This window comes from Micropterus dolomieu, linkage group LG21 (assembly GCF_021292245.1).
Source record: "Micropterus dolomieu isolate WLL.071019.BEF.003 ecotype Adirondacks linkage group LG21, ASM2129224v1, whole genome shotgun sequence".
Taxonomy (NCBI): Eukaryota; Metazoa; Chordata; class Actinopteri; order Centrarchiformes; family Centrarchidae; genus Micropterus; species Micropterus dolomieu.
The window spans coordinates 11,638,602-11,657,077 of NC_060170.1; the positions used below are offsets into that span (position 1 = coordinate 11,638,602).

Sequence of the window (18,476 nt, forward strand, 5' to 3'; positions counted from 1 at the left end):
CATGAAAAGTAAGGAGGAGGAGCATTCTTTTGATGTTGGTGGTGATTTTCATCTCCTGCCTGCTTGAAAACTCTTGGCCCCTACACCCACTCATTGCTGGTCTCATTTGGGTCTCCTAATGATTTGTCAGTGCCCAGACTCTTTGCTTTTTCCCACACTGGTACCACAGTCTTTTTTCATTTGGCAGGTTATTACAGCCAAGACAACCTTGAGTGGTGTGAGGAAAGGAATGAGGTGTAATTGAGATCTGCGGAGACAGGTTTTTGGAAATGCATAAATATAGAGGACACGCAGCAGTATGCAGGTTGTGATTACTGTAGCCACACATATTGTTGTTTTCAGATAAATTACATCAGCTACCTTTATGAGCTGCAGAACGACATGGTCAAACACTACCACTTACTGTTAGTCCCATCAATCTAAAATCATTATGTTGTAAGTGGAACTAATGCCACCATTTACGTCATATTCAATTTACTGTAAATGCTGGCTCCTGAAAATAACAACAAAAAAATCATTTACATAAGCCCCCCAGGGGCAATTACAATCTGATTTAAAATGTATTAATTTAAGTGCTCATTGCTGGGTAGAAAGTAGGAATACCCTGCAGAAGTTGTCAGACTGTCACAGGGATCACAGACATAAAAACTGGCTAAAATTCACACCATTGACCAATTTAAAGCCTCCAAGCCTCCTGGCTTGCTGGTCTTTAGAGTAAATCCATGCAGGCTCCACACAGAAAACAAAACCATGTCCTTCTTGCTGTGAGCGGATGGTGCCAGCTACTAATGCACCGTGCCACAATGGGATTTTTTTTCTGTGGCTCCCACTTTGTGTCACAAATTGTCAGAGTGTGCCAACACAGTCAGCAAGCGTGGCAGGAAATCCTCTGATGTCTTTCAGAGGTAAATACAACGCAACAGCTGACCTTACTAATCTTACATGTTATACGGGAGTGATTCCAAAGAAGAGCAAAAATAATTCAATTTGCTATTTCTCTTTTTCTGATGATATAACATGCTGTATGTACTGTGCATCCTTTTATGTGGACGCATTAAATGTGTTTAATTCATGTTTTCTACATGCTTTAAAAACACATGATGTGAAGGTGCAGCAAAGTGATATCCCATTTGCCGTGTAGCAACACATACTGTATATCATATTTGTCCGTACCACAGTGTGCCACCATTCCCACCATGATTACATTTACATTATTTCCATGCAAATTATGTCAACAAAAAAATATAGCAATTCAGTATGGTTAGGATAATGTGTGTGTGTGTGTGTGGGGGGGTTCCATTGTATATCTAACATTTCCTTTTCTACATTCAAGTAAAGTGGTGTATAATGCACACCATGTGCATAGAATAATAAATACATAGGAAAGACAGTTAAATTCCAGCACTCTGTCTGCATTAAGTGTTTCGAAAACGCAACGTTTTAGTCAAGAACCTTTGTCAGGCACTAAATGCATCATTATATGATAAATTTGATGCTGCTGTTGCAACCAGTCCCAGGCACTAGCATTAGTCGCTAGTGCATCTCTCAAGGCGTCGTGGAGTGAGGTTTAATCACTGCACAGCCCACCTGGCTTCTGTTACACTGTCAAGCCCTGCAAAAAACATGTTGTTGTTGATATGACCATGCCAATAAATAATCATTAACAAAGTATTTCGATATAAAGTCTATTAGAAGGATTTAAGCCTCTCAAATCTTGTGTCACCAGGACATTCCCAGTACATATGTAAAAATGAACCAATGTGGTCAATTGAACCATAATCACAAAGTGAGAGAGAGAAAGTTTCTTTAAAAATGTTCTGTGGCAGACAATTTTTTTGTCGGCATAGCCAAGATCGCTACTCTACATGTGGTGGATGTTCACAAATTTATTTTGATTAAACAGAGTATATTTTAGACACCAGTCCTCTCACATGGCCTCCTGCACTAAGAAAAGTTTCAGAGGGAAGTGGCGTACCACTATTGCCCTATGGTACCCTGGGTGTTTGCAAACCTTGGATTTATACTGGAAGTTCGGGGTTAATGGCAGACCACCGTGAATACCTTCAACATAGGCTTTGATTTATAGTTCAGCATCAAATTTCACCCATGGATAGCACCACTGCAGCTCTAGACGGATGTATCGTATGTCGGACCGTATATTTAATTTACTCTGTTATATGAGTAATCGGTGTATTTACTTTCATTATGACAGAGAGCAACGATAGCTGTGAGCTGGAGGTTTGCAGTGGAGATGGCTTTTCTACTTGTGTTACTGAAAAGTAGAAGACTACTGAGCCTTTCTTCACCTTAATTTATATTGTCTTCACAATCTAAAATCTTCGTCTTCATCTATCAGAAACTTTTAAGAGAAAACACAAGCAGCCCAAGCTGACCTATTACAGTTTCTGCTTCTATGTGGTATCTCTGTAGCAACAACAACCATTCCTATAAAAAATAAACAAAAGATAAATAAAGTTCTATCTTATCTTCCATCTTAAGATGGAGATAAATTTATTCTACATATAGCTTCTGTGTCCTTTCTAAAACATGGACAGAATTTTAAACAATGTTAAAATGGATTTAAGACAGAATGCAACTTTAATGTTTTGTGACTCTAATACCCTCAGATGTTGCTCCAGAAGCTCCTCCAAGCAGAGCCCCGCAGGTCATCCTGCACCCTGTCCTGTCTGAACCAGGGTGAGTAGAATCTATTACACAAGGAATTCAGTAAAATCAGATGTCTGCCTTTACAGAAATTAAGAAAGTACTTTTGATCTTCATCAGGCCCATCTCTCCTCAGTTTTCTTCCTTTCCTCTACATGCTCCCTCATCTCCTCCTCCCTCTTCTCCTTTTCTCTGTGGCTGCTGGTCAGAGGCCAAGTCAAACTTATTGGAGCACAGATATTTGGGTGACAATTTCAATGCGAGGGCCGACATGACGAATACTCAGACACTAATGTTAGCATGGCCTTTAGTTCACGCTACACTTGCGATGCCAACTGGATTTTCACTGACTCTTTGAGGAAGCCAGCAGTCACGGGAAAACAACCGGAAGAGGAGTAGGAGTGATGAGATGCCTTTCGACCCAGATGTTAATTAGATTAGGATCTCAATCTATCACAAGAAACAGGGCAAGAGAACCTCCATCTATAGGTGGATGGTCAATTGTGATTAAATATGGACTGTACCCATATATTGTAATGGTTCAGTCGTTTGCAAATAATGCCACTGTTAATCTTATTTTCCAAATATCAACATGGTCTTGAAAAGGTCATAGATAGAAGAATGGTATGGGTTTTTAAATTAAGGTACTATGTATTTGGATTACAAAAAAACTGTATGTGATGTCTTCAACAACGTGTGGAAATTATAAGAAACAGAAGAAAATACAGGGCTGCAAATTATGGCATGCATACAGTACATCACAGTAGCCTGCATGTGTGTTTGAATAGAATGGGGTTTGTTGGGGGTGTTGCGCAACATTCATTAACATAATCATTATGATTTTACATTCAGACATTGAACTGTAAAGCTTTCCTGCCAGTTTTGCGCAAGGTGTGAAAAATGTTTGTAGGAATTCTTGCTTTTTAAAGCAGCAAAGTGAGATGATCAGGGTCTCTGGATGCACACCGGGGCTGATTGTGAATGAGTGGCAACTGTGTTAATCTCTATGGGAAGGAAACTCAGTGAAGACAACATGGTCATTTTCATTTAAATGTAATAGACCCCTGTACACATATATTAAGTTATATAGGGAACAATTTCCATTTCAATGTGTGGGTAGACGCTTGTGGGTGTCAAATTTTGAGATTTTATCCACAGGGTGCTATTTGCCAACCCCTCTGAGCCAAATGGGTATACCGGTGTAAGTAAAATCTGTGTAGCTCACCATGAAACAATATTTTTTTTGTCAAGCCTTCAACAATTACAGCTCCCATGTGGCTTTGCCAGCTTAGACCTTGGTTATAATTTTGTTGTTTGCTAACATAATGATTATGGTTTAATCGTTATCAAAATGATGATGTCAGTACAGCAGCAAAATATGGATCCACTTAGCTAGTACTGATTTAGGTGTTCTAGTGTAGGGCTGCATCAGAAAGGAACAAAGTGCCCCAAATGGTTTGACTAAAGCGGCCAAGAATCTCTTCTGAACAAATACATTTAAAGTCTGGGTCTGGTGACTGTGACAGCCATGTTATTGAATCCAAACTGACCAATGATCACACATTTCCTGAAGATGAAAATGGTAAATAGTGGAAGGACAATGAAAATAGTGTTAAGAGACAGCCTTTGGTTCACTTACTTTAGGCAGAATTGCACTTTTCTTAACTGATTTCTGGATGCTATTGATCAATAAAACCTTCACAATATTTACCTTGGCTTCTCAAGAGCAGAGGAATCATACCCCAGTGTAAATTAAAGCAGTCACATGCAGCTAAACATTTAGAAATAATGATAATAATGAAAACATCTCTTGAAAAAACAGTGAAAACTGACATCTTGAACCCTGGTGTCATTGAGTCTCTGCTCAATACGATATCTCCTGGATGGACAATCTCACCATTTTGCTCATCACTCTCACAGTCTCTCGTTCTCTGCCTTTTCACAAATTTGAATACATTAGCACGCTTATGAAACCCATATTACTCTGATTTAATTAATGCTATTGTCCCACCTTTCGCACATCTTTGTATGCTCTTGCAGCGGCAACTGTCAGATTTCTTTGGCCTTAATGGCCTCATCCCAGGGTTAATGAGGGCCTGTCTCAGACCTCAACACCCGGCAGGTACCCCTCATTAGAGCAGAGATCGAACCAGTGGTAGGGGCCCTTGGCGCCACAGGAATCGCATTTTATACGCTGCCTCACCTGTGGTCATTGCCCAGAGTTCAGGATTGCTTTGCAAACCACTGTTAATATACCACAGAAAGGTTGTGAAAGGTTACACACTGATGTTACACAGCCAGTTATGACGACATAGGTGGATGGGTTGAAGAGGAGAAGTGGGTTCATTTGTGTTGCGTCCTTGGCACACACGCTGTAGGTGTGAGTGTACATGCTGGGATCAAAATTTAATAGGGGCTAAGGGCACAAATGCATTTGAAAGTTTATAAAAGGCGTGAAATAAAAAATTTGGGTCAGAAAATGCCACCCTTTCTTACATTTATTCTGTCCACATTTTATTCATTTATCTGTCCGGTAGTGTTGACGTGAATATGATCGAGGGCCTTACTTAGAACACAGCCGTACTAACATCATTCACGCTTTGGTAATAAAGAACCAAGATCAATTTAAAAACCTGATCAATGGAGCAAAAAAATGACAATAAAAAAACATGTGGGCTTATCATTTCTATGTGTGAAAAGAGACCGACTCTATTTGATTTCTTTGGCCTTAATGACGTCATCCCAGGCTTAATGAGGGCCTGTCTCAGACAGTAAAAAAAACACATGGGCTTATCATTTCTATGTGTCAAAGGAGACCTACTCTAGTTACGCTGTTTTCTAGGATTCATTTCTACATCTATTCTTCTTGCTTTTAGGAATGAAGGCAACCCTTTACTTCAAATCGAGGTTGAACCTACATCAGACGTGAGTCTTTTTTTTTTTCTCTTATCTGTGACCTTTGGGATGCTGTTGATTGCACGTGACTGTAAGTTTGTCATTCATCACCTTGTTTTACTTCTCCACATTTTTGTCAGTAATATCATAAATTACTTGTGAATCCAAATGAAGACACAGATACAGCTCTCACCTTCACTTGTCGCAGTCATTTGCGTTATTCTCTCATTTAGCATAATTTGGCTCGCTGAGGAGCCTTCAGGTAAGTTACGTGTTGAAAGCAGCAAGACAGAAAAAAACATCATTGCTGTTAACAGTGAGAAAATGTGATGCAGGTTGCCTTGAATGATATTCCAGCAGGCATCTATGAATAGGTCATTTTCAGTCCTGCAGAGTTTATTTGTAATGGCCTAAACAGCAGTCAGTATTTAAAAAGCACACAGAAAAATGTGATGCTATTTCATAAAGAGGCAACATTTTTTACAAATATGCAAGAGCATATTTATTTTAGTTTAAACAGTACTGAAGACATATTTATTGACACATTTATGGAGTATGTACCTTGGGAAGAGTGTGAGATTTTTTTTCTTATGACTTCACTGCCATTGTTGTCAGAAAAAAAGGTTCAGAATAATTGCAAATGTAGCAGAGTATAAAAATAACATGACACCACAAAGCATTACTATCTGTAAATAAACAAATATGTATGTTGCTGATATGTATATACACAGTATGTCTTACCTCTGAAACTCTTAAAGGCTTAGTTTGGAGGAAGTTTTAGCAGATTGTAATCCTCCAGCTGCTGAATGGCATTTGCCAGAATCTAAGCATTTGACATCTCAGTAGAATATCTTAACACCACCTCTTTGTGTTAATAAAAATCTGTAAATCTGTGAAATGCAAAACCAAAGATAAATTTTGCCTTCCCACAGAATGAGGAGGGCAACGATGAGGACTCTGGTGACGAGTTCGAGGAGATGAACCTCTCACTTCTGTCGGCTCGCAACTTCCCACGCAAGGCCAGCCAGACCAGCATCTTCCTGCAGGAGTGGGACATCCCGTTTGAGCAGCTGGAGATCGGGGAGATGATCGGTAAGGGACGCTTCGGCAAAGTTTTCCACGGACGCTGGCACGGTGAGGTGGCCATCCGCTTGATCGACATCGAGCGCGACAATGAGGACCAGCTCAAGGCTTTTAAGCGTGAGGTGATGGCCTACCGTAACACTCGCCATGAGAATGTGGTGCTGTTTATGGGGGCCTGCATGAGCCCACCACATCTGGCCATCATCACCAGGTAAGGATTAAGATGTAACAGGTTGTGTTGTTCAGAACGCCTGGAAATCAACTCTACAGGTGTTGTAAATTAAACTTGTTGTCTCATAGTTACAAGTTTAGTCCAGTTTGTTGTCCAGAAATACTGTTACACTTCAAAAAAGAATAAAACCAATAACAGTGTTTTGCCTTAGTTGACTTAGCAAGCTTTACTCAGTATGTACTATATACTAATCATTATAGTATACTGTTTTTCCAGTAGGCTATATAAGAAATACAGGATGTACATTATTATAACAGTATTGACACGCATGGTGCAGGGACAACAAAACACTGAGAGGAAATAAATACATTTTCACAAAAAGACTTTGTATCAGTAATTACATTGTTTGTCAACAGTCAGCTTTATTTTGTACATTTTTTAGACCAGTAAGTAAGTACTACGGACTCAAACTGTGACTTGCCACAGTGAATTAAACTTCACATAGAAATGACTAGATGTCTTTTTCAAGATTTAATACTGTCTCACTTACATTTGCTTACAATGTATGTTTTTTTTCCAAGCAGCTCTGTTTTCCTTCTTAATTGCATTGACAAGGGTGTCCCTCAACAACACACTCAAAATCAAGCATTTTTTGGATTCATACTGACGTTTTTGAACTACATACTCAAAACCTGCTAATGTAGCATAACATTGTGCTGAAGCGTTAGTTATCAATCATTTGCTGCACAGTGCACAAACAGCATCTAAGAGTACAAATATAAAGAAGGCAGCAAAAGCAAATTTATCCCTAAAAACATGAAAAGTTGAATATAATTATAAAAAGCAGTATAGCGTGAGTTTAACTAAATGTGTGCTATTGAATTTCAGGTCCTACAGAGAGAAAACATTATGTGGAATTTGTCTAGTGTAAGGGTGAATATACTGCAGGAATTTATTAAAACATATTTAAATAAAGTTACTACTACTAACTATATTTGGATAATTGGATTTGCAGTGAAAAATACGGTGCATATATACAAATAGAAATGTGTATAAACACACTGTAATCTCCAAAAATAATAAACAAAAAAACATTGCTTTTTCGTGTGTTCTTCACGTGACCATTTGTTCCTCACTTGTTTCTTGCTGACCACCAAGTCCCCTGAAAGTTGACACACACAGCTCGGATATCTGTGGTTTGCTCTGCCTCTGAACTCTGAGTAGTTGTTCTATGGTTAGGTAGCAGTTTGGCCTCCCCTGGGACTCACTTTAGATCAGCCACAGATCCGCCCCCTCTGGAGCGATGAGTTTAGAGTGGGTGACAATGAACCATGGCGGGGTTATGATTAGAACAGACTGCTATGTTGTTGAATGTATGAACCACCCACACCCCCTGCTGCATTTGTCTTGACTACAGTACGACTGACTACAGCACAGGGTAGGAGTCAGCTTGAATGAATTCTCTCACATAGTGAACATCTTCATTTATTTCATGGATTAGTGTTCACTTTTTTTGCAGCTAGTATTTTCTCGTTTGTAACAAGGGATGTGTTCTTGTTAAAGATCATCTCATTGAATACTTTCTTGTTCAGTTAATTAGTACAGCTTATAATGTTTAAAGGAAAACTGTTTGGATATTTGTTGCTCTCCTATTGTCAACACAGGCTGTGAACAAAGAAGGATGTCTCACAAAAGAAAATTATTTATCCCATTTGCGTCTGCTCTATTCTGTTTTAGTTTATCAGAAAATCATTTTTTTAATTCTCTGTTAAGAATGAGAGAGAAAATGTCTTTGTGACTGTAGTTGATTCCAGATGAAATTGTCATTAGGTGCAGAGGAGCTGATAGAAGTGCCGGCTGATTCTACAGAAATCCTCACTTCTGATTGCAGAAAATAATAGCAAGTGTCAGTGTAACAGGTGGCATTGTTATCCACCAATACTCTGCTTCTCCTATTACACAGTAAAAAAAGAACCAGAAACTAAAACATGCAATCTATATCATACTCTTGCAGCCCAAAGTACAACATGACAAACCTGTAAAATTTAACTTAAGTGTGGTTTATTGATTTGTTAAGGATGAGCGTTTTCTGGTTGCATTAGCGGAAACATAAATATTGATTGTTTCTTTTTCTTCGATTGTTTCATTTGTCACAGGTGACTGTGGATAGATTTCGCTGTTCTGTATGGTCAGAACACAGGGTCATCTGTGATGTTACTGCTGGCTTTTTATCTATGGATATGGCATAATTACTCCGTTTCAAAGCACATAGGTGATTTTCAGCGTGTTGAGGTGGACTCGTTACCTTTTCATCAGCTGAGTACCATAAAATGCTGCCTCTGTATACTTACTATGGCATATACACATCCTGTTTGTCTGAGGTAAACTGCGGTAATTGTTGTCGCAAGACATACGTAAAAGTGTTAACTGATGTGACACTAAAGCCATAAGCCGCAGTTCTGTGTTGAAACAAGCCTGAGGAAAGAGAGCTGCTAAAAATGCAGCTGTCGTCAGGTCAACATTGGGAATGAATATGCATGAATTGTTGGCTTCAGGTCCTTTGTTGGTCACCTGCGTGGCACAGTCGGGGTTGAGGGCTTCGGGTGTGAGACAGGGGGTGTTTGCAGAGCTGTCTATTAATACGCCGTTGTGATGGCACCCCTCCAGAAATATGACAGCACCTCCAAGAGGCACAGTGTAACAGCTCTACTGGCACAGAGTGGGCCCACGTACAGTTCAGAATGATGACATTTTATCCTTTAACAACATCTCAAACTGCTCTAACTCACTAACAGTCTCATACATGTAAACTTCAAGGTAAGCCTGTGTGACAAAAACACATTGGACATTAAAAGATGACTCGTTAAATTAAGTGCATGCAGCAATGTGCGAACTAAAAAGATAAAGGGTATCTCGTTGTAGCAGAGTATTTTATATACTGTGTCAGTATTCCAACTATGGATGGTTCCACACTGGAAGTTTACTCTGAATCCTGAAGCGGTTAGCTTAAACATTGTGGTAATATTTTGTATTTGAACAACTTGGGAACAAAGTAACCAAGAAAGAGACATCATGGTGAACGATTGGTGCCAGTCCACAATCCTTACTCCCAGCAATAGAAAATAAATGTGTCACATCATTAAAGGCAGTCTATTGTTATTCAATGTTCACCTCATATACTACAGATCATAGTTTGTAATTGTGAATATGAGAATTTCTAATGACTACAATATCTCCCACTTGCTGAAAAGTGTCCAAAAATTTGCTACACAGCCACCAATGCTAGCAGTTCAGTGTAAATAAAATATATTATCAACAATACAATACATTTGATTTAGCTAATAAAAAAATGAGCTATATAGTCTACACATCATGTTCTTATCTTGTTTAATATGTTAAGAAATTGCTCATTATAACAGAAAAGCTAATTTAGCCTATTGTCAAGACATAAAATTCAAACAAAAGGCACTATAAAAATACACTTATGAAAAGCATTAAAATAGAAGATAAATAACAGCTAAATTAATGAAATGAATAAAACTGAATAAACCGAAGAATCAGTGTCAAAGTGCAGTTACACTGCAATGAAAGATATGAAAGAATAGTCCCAAATTTATTTAATTAAAAGGCAGTGGCAAATGGAAAGGCTTTAAGCTAATTTCAATCCCAGCTTGATGATGCAATATTTTATTTTTTAGGACAGTAGTGGACGAGGGGTACTCATTTTATTTTATTTTATTTGTGATCCGTCACTTTGGCAACTGTGGGAAAACATTGGCACTGTGATGAGTAAATCATTACACAAATGTGCACTGGATTAGACCAACAGTAAATGATTGTAAAAGCAGACCAGTGTGGTTAGTGGCAAACTCAGGCTGAATGTCATTGTTTATTTGTTCAAACAAATAAATTGCAAAAAATAAATTTCTCCACAGGGTTGACTTGACACAGTAACTTAAAATCTTGTTCTTGTCTTTTTCCCTTCTTTCAGCCTGTGTAAAGGCCGGACACTTTATTCTGTGGTGCGCGATGCAAAGGTTGTCCTGGATGTTAACAAGACCAGACAGATCGCACAAGAGATGGTCAAGGTGAAACAACTCAACACTGATTTCCCAGAACACGTCTGCAGTACACATCATATTACAGAAAAGTCACATCTCGCTCTCTCTCTCTCTCTCTGTCCTCAGGGGATGGGCTACCTTCATGCTAAGGGGATCTTACACAAAGACATGAAGTCCAAGAACGTGTTTTATGACAACGGCAAAGTTGTCATCACCGACTTTGGACTCTTCACCATATCTGGAGTTTTGCAGGCTGGCAGGTAATTTTGATCAATACACACCAGAGACAGGAGCAGGTTTTTTTTCAGCATTTGCAATACAGGAATTTGTCTTGGAGACAGACTGACATTATTATAACAGTATTGACATGCATGGTGCAGGGATAACAAAACACTGAGAGGAAATAAATAGTCTAAATTTTTTTTTTTTGTATCGGTAATTACATTGTTTAATAGGTTTAATTTAAGATGTATATTTAATTACCATAAAAGAAACAGGACCGAACTGGAAAAGGTCAGTAGTCTCCATTCATACTGTATTTTAAGTAATAAAAACCTTTAAAAAGCTGTTTCTCTTCAGCTGTTCATAGTTTGATCTTGTGTCAGTTTTCCTGCACAGATGTGTGTTTGGTCATGTCAAGGGTTGTTACTGGCCCCTATTTTACCTTTTATCTTTTAAAACAAAATAGGCCAACATCAGGGGGCAATTAGCTATATCCTCCTTTTTGACAGGAAACTAAATATATTATTATATTAATATTTGTCAGTTTAACAAGCTTAACGTTCATGAGTGCGATCATGTACCCTAAATTGGTGTAAATCGCTTGAAATCTGTGTTCTTCAGTGGGAATTTCTTCCATGACAACAGTAAAGATGGACTGAAGACACACAGTATTAAAGAGAGGTGTTCAAGAGGAAGGCAAAAAGAGTAACAGGGTCAAGGATGAGCAGAGAAATTCAACAGTGGCTGGATAAAGCTGACAGTACAGAGAGTACAAAGAGAAATGTCATACAAAGGAAACAGTGAATCACTGGTAACGATCAACAAGCCATAAATTGGGTTTTACTCCACTAACAAAAAGAGTATATCTTCTGTCATTTACCATGGCTGAGCAAACCAGTAATCACATATTGTATCCACTCGAGATTGACCTCATGATGCCAAGCCTTTCATCAACCTTCCAGAAACTGTAAGTAGTGAAAGGCCAGTGAGAGCAGGACAGTGAGCAGTCTGAATACATCTACACCTGCAGGCACAGCAGGATTATATTCACTGTACATAATTACAATATATAATTATCAAATTACAGCTGAATTAATCTAAAATAAATCATATTGTTATGAGGTAAGCTTAGGTAGGCTACAGTATCTACAGAAATTGGCAAACATAAAAAGTTAAGATATTTAAGTAAGTATTTATAATATTTATAATATAATAATTATTATTTATTATCTTAGCTTAGCATAAAGATTTTCAACAAGCAACACAGCCAGCTGGCGCTGTCCAAAGTTTAAATATCTGGCAGCACCTCTTAAACTTGTAGCCCATTGTATTTTGTCAACATCATTACGACAAAAAGACAATTGTTTGCTAAGAAACAGTTACTGTACCTAACTTCCAGTAAAACCAGCTAGTATTTTTTAAGTTTCTATTTGTGTATGTGTTAAACATCTGAGAAAAAACATTAATTAAAGAGTCATTTTCTAGCTTTTTTTCCCAATTATTTCCAAGATATGGTTAAACGCTGTTCCTGGGGCAATTGTAATAATAACAATTGCTATCCAGAGAGCTCGAAAGGAGAAGTACAATTTATTCCCTTTCCAATCATAAAACAAATCCAGAAATATGTAGGCTGTTCTTAATGTAACGTTAATGTTAGTTAGCTACCTAACTTAACTACTAAAGTTGGAGGGCACAATATAATAAAAATGTTTAATTCCCCTTAACACTGTGTGACCAAAGACCAACTGTGTTGAAATCCTAATGTGGTCCGAAATTGAGGACCAATATCCCACAGCACATAACGTGAGTTATTGACATGTTCTTTTTCTTTTCATTGCATCATAGCGTTACGATGCAGCAGACTTTCATAGCACAATCTGACGTACCTCAAAATTGATGTTTCACACAGACTGTGAATGATGAACCCATAGGCACCTTTAGTAAATGGACAGACACTCTGTAAAGGTTTAAACACAAGAATAATATATACTTAGATGATCGGTACAGAAATTAGCTGGGAATTGCAGCAATGATTTGCCAGCGAGCTTGTGTGCTCACACTCTCTGAAACACTAATTGCACTAAAAGCAACAGCCCGGCTTATCTTATTATTGGTATCTGCAATGACAATGTAGTGTAATGAAAATGCAGAAGTGTAACATATTTAATGGCTTGGAAGCATGATAGTGCAGATCAATAAACCCTGACAAGACTCCATCTCCATGTTTCCTTGTTTTGCAGCCGGAGAGAGGACAAACTGAGGATCCCCAACGGCTGGCTGTGTCACCTGGCCCCTGAAATCATCCAGCAGCTGTCTCCGGACACAGAGGAGGACAAGCTTCCCTTCTCCAAACAGTCAGATGTCTTTGCTTTTGGGTAAGGGTCCTTCTACCTGATGCCCTCCCATTTTTTTGTCCGGACAATAACAGAGCCTGATATTGGACAGTCATAGCACACTGTTGACAGAGAGGGTTTGCAAACTCCACATATGTGTGTATATTCAATAAATTCTTAATTACTTTTACAGAGCAGTCTCCTAAAACTCCACATCACATGACAAAGAGGCAACTCATTAACAGGTTTTCAGATCTCATTATAGATGAGAATGTAACAATATGTGGTATTGGGAATGACAAATTTTCTTCTGTTATTGTCAGACTTTGGACACCCAACTTATAACAATTTAATGAGAGCAGGATTACCAATTTTAAAACTTAATTGCTTAAAAAATATCAGATTTTGACATAGACTTCACTTGGTCTCATATACCTGATTATAAGATCCCATATTCTAAGGAACAGTTCAGACACACATTCTTTATGAATGGACTCTTGGTTATGATGACGCTGGAGGAGGGAATGGTGCAGATATAAGCAATGCCAGTTGGAAGACAGTGAGAGAGCAGAGAAGCTGATTGGAGTAGATAAAGAGAATGCCGTTTCGTGATTGTTTCCCCCATGTGGGTGTGAGAGAAGAGTTGGAAGCTTAGTTGATCAACTGACGCAAACCAAGACAAAGTGAAACTAGTTGAAATTTAAACTGCCTAGTGCAGTGCCCTTTCATGGGGGCCAATGTGACGCGCTTGTTCAAAATGTGCGTTTCACATTTTCACACTGAAACCACGCGACAGTGGCAGAGAGACTGCTAGACAGTCAGTGCTTCCTTAGAACTCTTTCAACTCCGTTTCAACACATTTGTTTCTAACATAGCCTATATCAAACCTGCGTGATAATGATAACTCTGCCAATCATCAGCCACCTCCCCACAGCAGTCATTTTTAGACAGTCGCTTAAGAGACGACAGTGAAATGCATTACATCAATCTGACCAGATGGTTGGTAACCAGTTACCTAAACTTAGACATTTATTTGCTATTTTAGGTCAGGTATATTATAAATAATAATAAATTAAGACCAGGTGTGTAGGCACTGCTATGCCCAATGACTTTGTTTAATGTGCTTCTCTGAAAATTATTTATTACTTATTTGTTAAGCTAACATGACTTTTTCATATCAACTTAAGGTATACTAACATATTCAGTATATTTCTAGCTGTTGAACTAACATGTTTCTTTTATGTATTATGCATGCAATATTTTCATGTTCAGTCAAGATAATCTGCTTAAGTAGTTAATGAGCCGTTGAGTTGTAAAGCTTTGACATGTTTTGTTTATCAATTCTACATTACAGTTTCTAGAATATGATTTCTGATGAAAGCATTTTCTACATCATTATACCTGGTCTTGTTAAATCTTACAGTACAACTTTTACTACTGTACATTCTTGAAATCAAATATGACAATGAGAAAAGAAACATTTCTTGCACAAAAATTACTTGTATTTGGTCAAGTTAGGACCAAATCCCCTATTTTTCACAATGTTTGGATTTTGGCTCCCATCTCTTACATTGTCAGAAAGATCTATTCACAGCCAGTATGGACAGGAGGGATGATTACAGACACCAACTTTTTTAACCTCAATATGGCATTTGACTTTGTACTAACATAGACTTAAAAAAAAAAAGAAACAATCTTTTAAGGTATTTGATCCCTGATGTCACACTTTCAAGAGTTGACTATTCACATCAGAATCTCAAGTCAAATAAAGGATTAATGATTTTTTTTTCATGTACACAAGAGATTGTAATTATCCATATATAAACAAAATCAGTGTTATTCATCATCAAAATTCATCATTCTAATTTTCCAGCTTCTTGAAGCTTTTACAGATACAGCTTAAGAGAAATCGAGTATTTCCCGCCCAGTTAACACCATCATACAGCTGATTTCTAAATGAGTAATTAACGTAATTTATTTAACGGTAAAGCAGTATTCTTATCTTTTAGCAGAACTCCCCAAAATATAACAAGCACCAGCTTTTGTCAATGATATGTGGTATTTTACTCATTTTGACCCAAATCATCTCACGGACTCGCTTAGTTATTACATACAGATTGCTTTTCTGAGTGTCACTCAGGTTTCTCAAACCAAAAGTGCCCCCCCCCTCTAAAGTCCAATTTTACATTTTGTCCTAAGTTGATTAGAAATCACACAGCTCCTGTTCTTCCCCCGCTGCCATTACTGATTCATTTGTGGGGGTGGACCCTGCTCTCTCCTAGCACAATTACATTTTCAGATGGTCCCCCATATGGAGGTTTTGTCGCTATATCATTCTAAAGGGAAGAAGAGTGCAGCGCTAGTGCACAATGTCCAGCTGCTCTGTTAGGCCTTGTGTTACCTGGAGGTGACCCTCATGGCTGTTTTACATATTCAACAACAATCAGCTGTCATTTTCTCCCCATACTCCTGGCAAAGAGCTATTTTTATCCTACTCAAACTTGACGTGCAGGAGCAGAATTAAAACAGCCACTTATTTGCACAGGAAGGGTGGTGGATGCTAATTTTGTATGGTAAGTAATTAAAATGTGTTGGTTTTTTTTACTTCTGGATGAAGTCATTCTTCATAACTTGGGGTGTCAGAGACAACATTCATCAACAAAATTCAAGCTTTTGCAGAGATCACAATACAAAAACCATTGGGTTTGATGGTTTATAGGTGTTGTGATGTTGTATTATCCTCTAGACACTCCAAAGCACTGACCCGCTCTGTTACTCTGTCTTCACAGCACCATCTGGTATGAGTTACATGCACGTGAGTGGCCTTACAAGAGTCAGCCAGCAGAGGTGATCATATGGCAGATAGGCAGTGGGATGAAGCCCAACCTGGCCCAAACTGGCATGGGGAAGGAGATATCAGTAAGTTTGTCTTTTTAAATGGTCACAATTTACGAGTCACTCAATATCAATTCTACAACATTTTTCATGTTGAAGCATCACACTGAATAACACACATAACTGAAAATTCATCTGAAAACACTTTTTAAAGACAATTAGAAACTGGCATGCAATTATCTGCCAGGGGTTTTCAGTCTGATCCAACATTCAACGTGCGCCTCTCCCCTGGTGGTATTGGCCTTTCCCGTCTTTGCAATGCGTGGTGCAGCATGGTTTCCTCCTTGGTTGATTCACCTTGCTAAACTCCTCCACCTCTCTTTTCTCCTTGAAACACCTCCAGTCGCAATTTGCCATCATTAGCTAGCATGGCATGGCAAGTCACACACTTAAAAAAACACTTAAAACCCAGCTCAGGATTCTTTCCATGTTCCTGACATTTTGGCTTAGCTCATGTAGTTTAGGCATCTATGCTCTTTGTACCAAAATTTTGCTACTTCAAGTACCTTAATTGCCTCCACGAGCTGTTTTCCTCATCCATTTCTGCTGCTGCAAATGCTATCCATGTTGGTGAGCGGGCCAAATAAATATTTGAGAAAAGTGTGTTACGGCTCAGTTTTAGAAAGTAAAAACAAGAACTATTATTTGCGCGACACTCAGTAATTACGCATTCCCTCTGACATCAAGATGATTAAATTCGAAATCCTGGTTGATGAATCTATCTATCTATCTATCTATCTATCTGTCTATCTGTCTGTCTGTCTTTTCCAGGACATTCTGCTTCTGTGCTGGGCGTACAAGCAGGAAGAGCGGCCCAGCTTCTCCAAGCTGGTAGATTTACTGGAAAAGTTGCCAAAACGGAACCGTCGCCTTTCCCACCCAGGGCACTTCTGGAAGTCAGCTGAGTATGTCAAATGAGTTAGGGACACAAAACAGCAAAACAGTCTGCAACTATAAAAAAAACAGCCGCCATAACTCCACATAAATAACCCACCTCCTTAAAGAATGCACTGAATCCAAAAGCCAGCCCAGTGATGAAAACTGCCCGTGCTGTGTGTATTTCCATGGAATGTTGGCATGTGTGTGTACAGATAAGTTGACTGTCCAGCTTCTCAAAGCAGTCGGGACTCATATTTTCTTTGGTTTGATTTAAACCATGCAGGATATTTTTCCTTTATCGTTTTTGTCTTTTACTATTGACTTGATCCTTTCATAATATTTGATTTATTTTCTGGATGTATCTTGCTTGTAACTTTCGACTGATCACGTCATCATGGACTTTAAAAAACACATGTCTGAGTACAAATGTAGATTTTTTTCCCCCATGTCTTCTTTTTGTTTTGAATGAACTGTTGTACATCACGCATTGTATAATTTCACAACATTGTCTTGCCATTCCTTATGTCTGTCAACTGTGTAGACCATTTTGTTAGTGTTACCTCATGGTCTCTCATGTGTGGATGTCTATACAGGTTATATGTTTGTCTGAAATTATTTTCACTTAAAAAAAGTCCTCTTATTTAAACTGTACCACTGAATGTGAAGAAGCCAGCGTCCCTGTTTGTGTGGCGATGTGTTGGCGCGGTTCTTGGATGGGAGACTTTTCTCTCATCAGCCTGTGCTTTGAATATGTCCTGAGAACATAAGTGAGACATTTGAACAAAAACTTTGCGGGAGAAAAAGCCGTTGGTCAGACTAGGACTCCCTCACTTGACGCTGTTCTGTGAAATCGTTGACACTGAAATGTATCTCGTCAATCTCTTCAGAAATGCTATCAGAGCCAGAGAACTGAGCCCCCAATCGCCTATTCCCCTGATTTAAATGTTATTTACTTAGCTAATATAATATAATATAATATAATATATCATATAATATAGCTAATGGTAGACACAGAATATAATGGATACAGATTAAAATCTAAAGCTTACTGCTGTATAGTGAGTGCAGTAGTCTCCATGAACTTTGTAGACCCTAATCAGTGACAAAGTACTGAAAATTACACATTAGGTTTCTGAGTGGTGTATAAACTGTTTTATAAAATAGTTTGGAAACCTAAATGGATTAAAGACCTGTTGCTAATGCGCCTGGTTCTAAGGTTTGGATATTTTAAGATTCATGTAATGATGTGACTGTTAGGCAGGTAAAAGCAGA

The 18,476-nt window shown here is 38.4% G+C and overlaps 1 protein-coding gene across 1 annotated transcript in view; it reads left to right on the plus strand.

The window, feature by feature from the left end:
* The window catches only part of LOC123959826 (kinase suppressor of Ras 2-like), a 59,043-nt gene that overhangs the window by 36,355 nt on the left and 4,212 nt on the right, over window positions 1-18,476 (plus strand). The window contains exons 10-17 of the mRNA XM_046034126.1: window positions 2,628-2,697; window positions 5,541-5,589; window positions 6,492-6,853; window positions 10,806-10,902; window positions 11,002-11,135; window positions 13,338-13,472; window positions 16,220-16,349; window positions 17,097-18,465. Coding sequence (XP_045890082.1) covers window positions 2,628-2,697; window positions 5,541-5,589; window positions 6,492-6,853; window positions 10,806-10,902; window positions 11,002-11,135; window positions 13,338-13,472; window positions 16,220-16,349; window positions 17,097-17,243 — 1,124 coding nt within the window. The 3' untranslated portion in view covers window positions 17,244-18,465. The remainder of the gene's footprint in view (window positions 1-2,627; window positions 2,698-5,540; window positions 5,590-6,491; window positions 6,854-10,805; window positions 10,903-11,001; window positions 11,136-13,337; window positions 13,473-16,219; window positions 16,350-17,096; window positions 18,466-18,476) is intronic.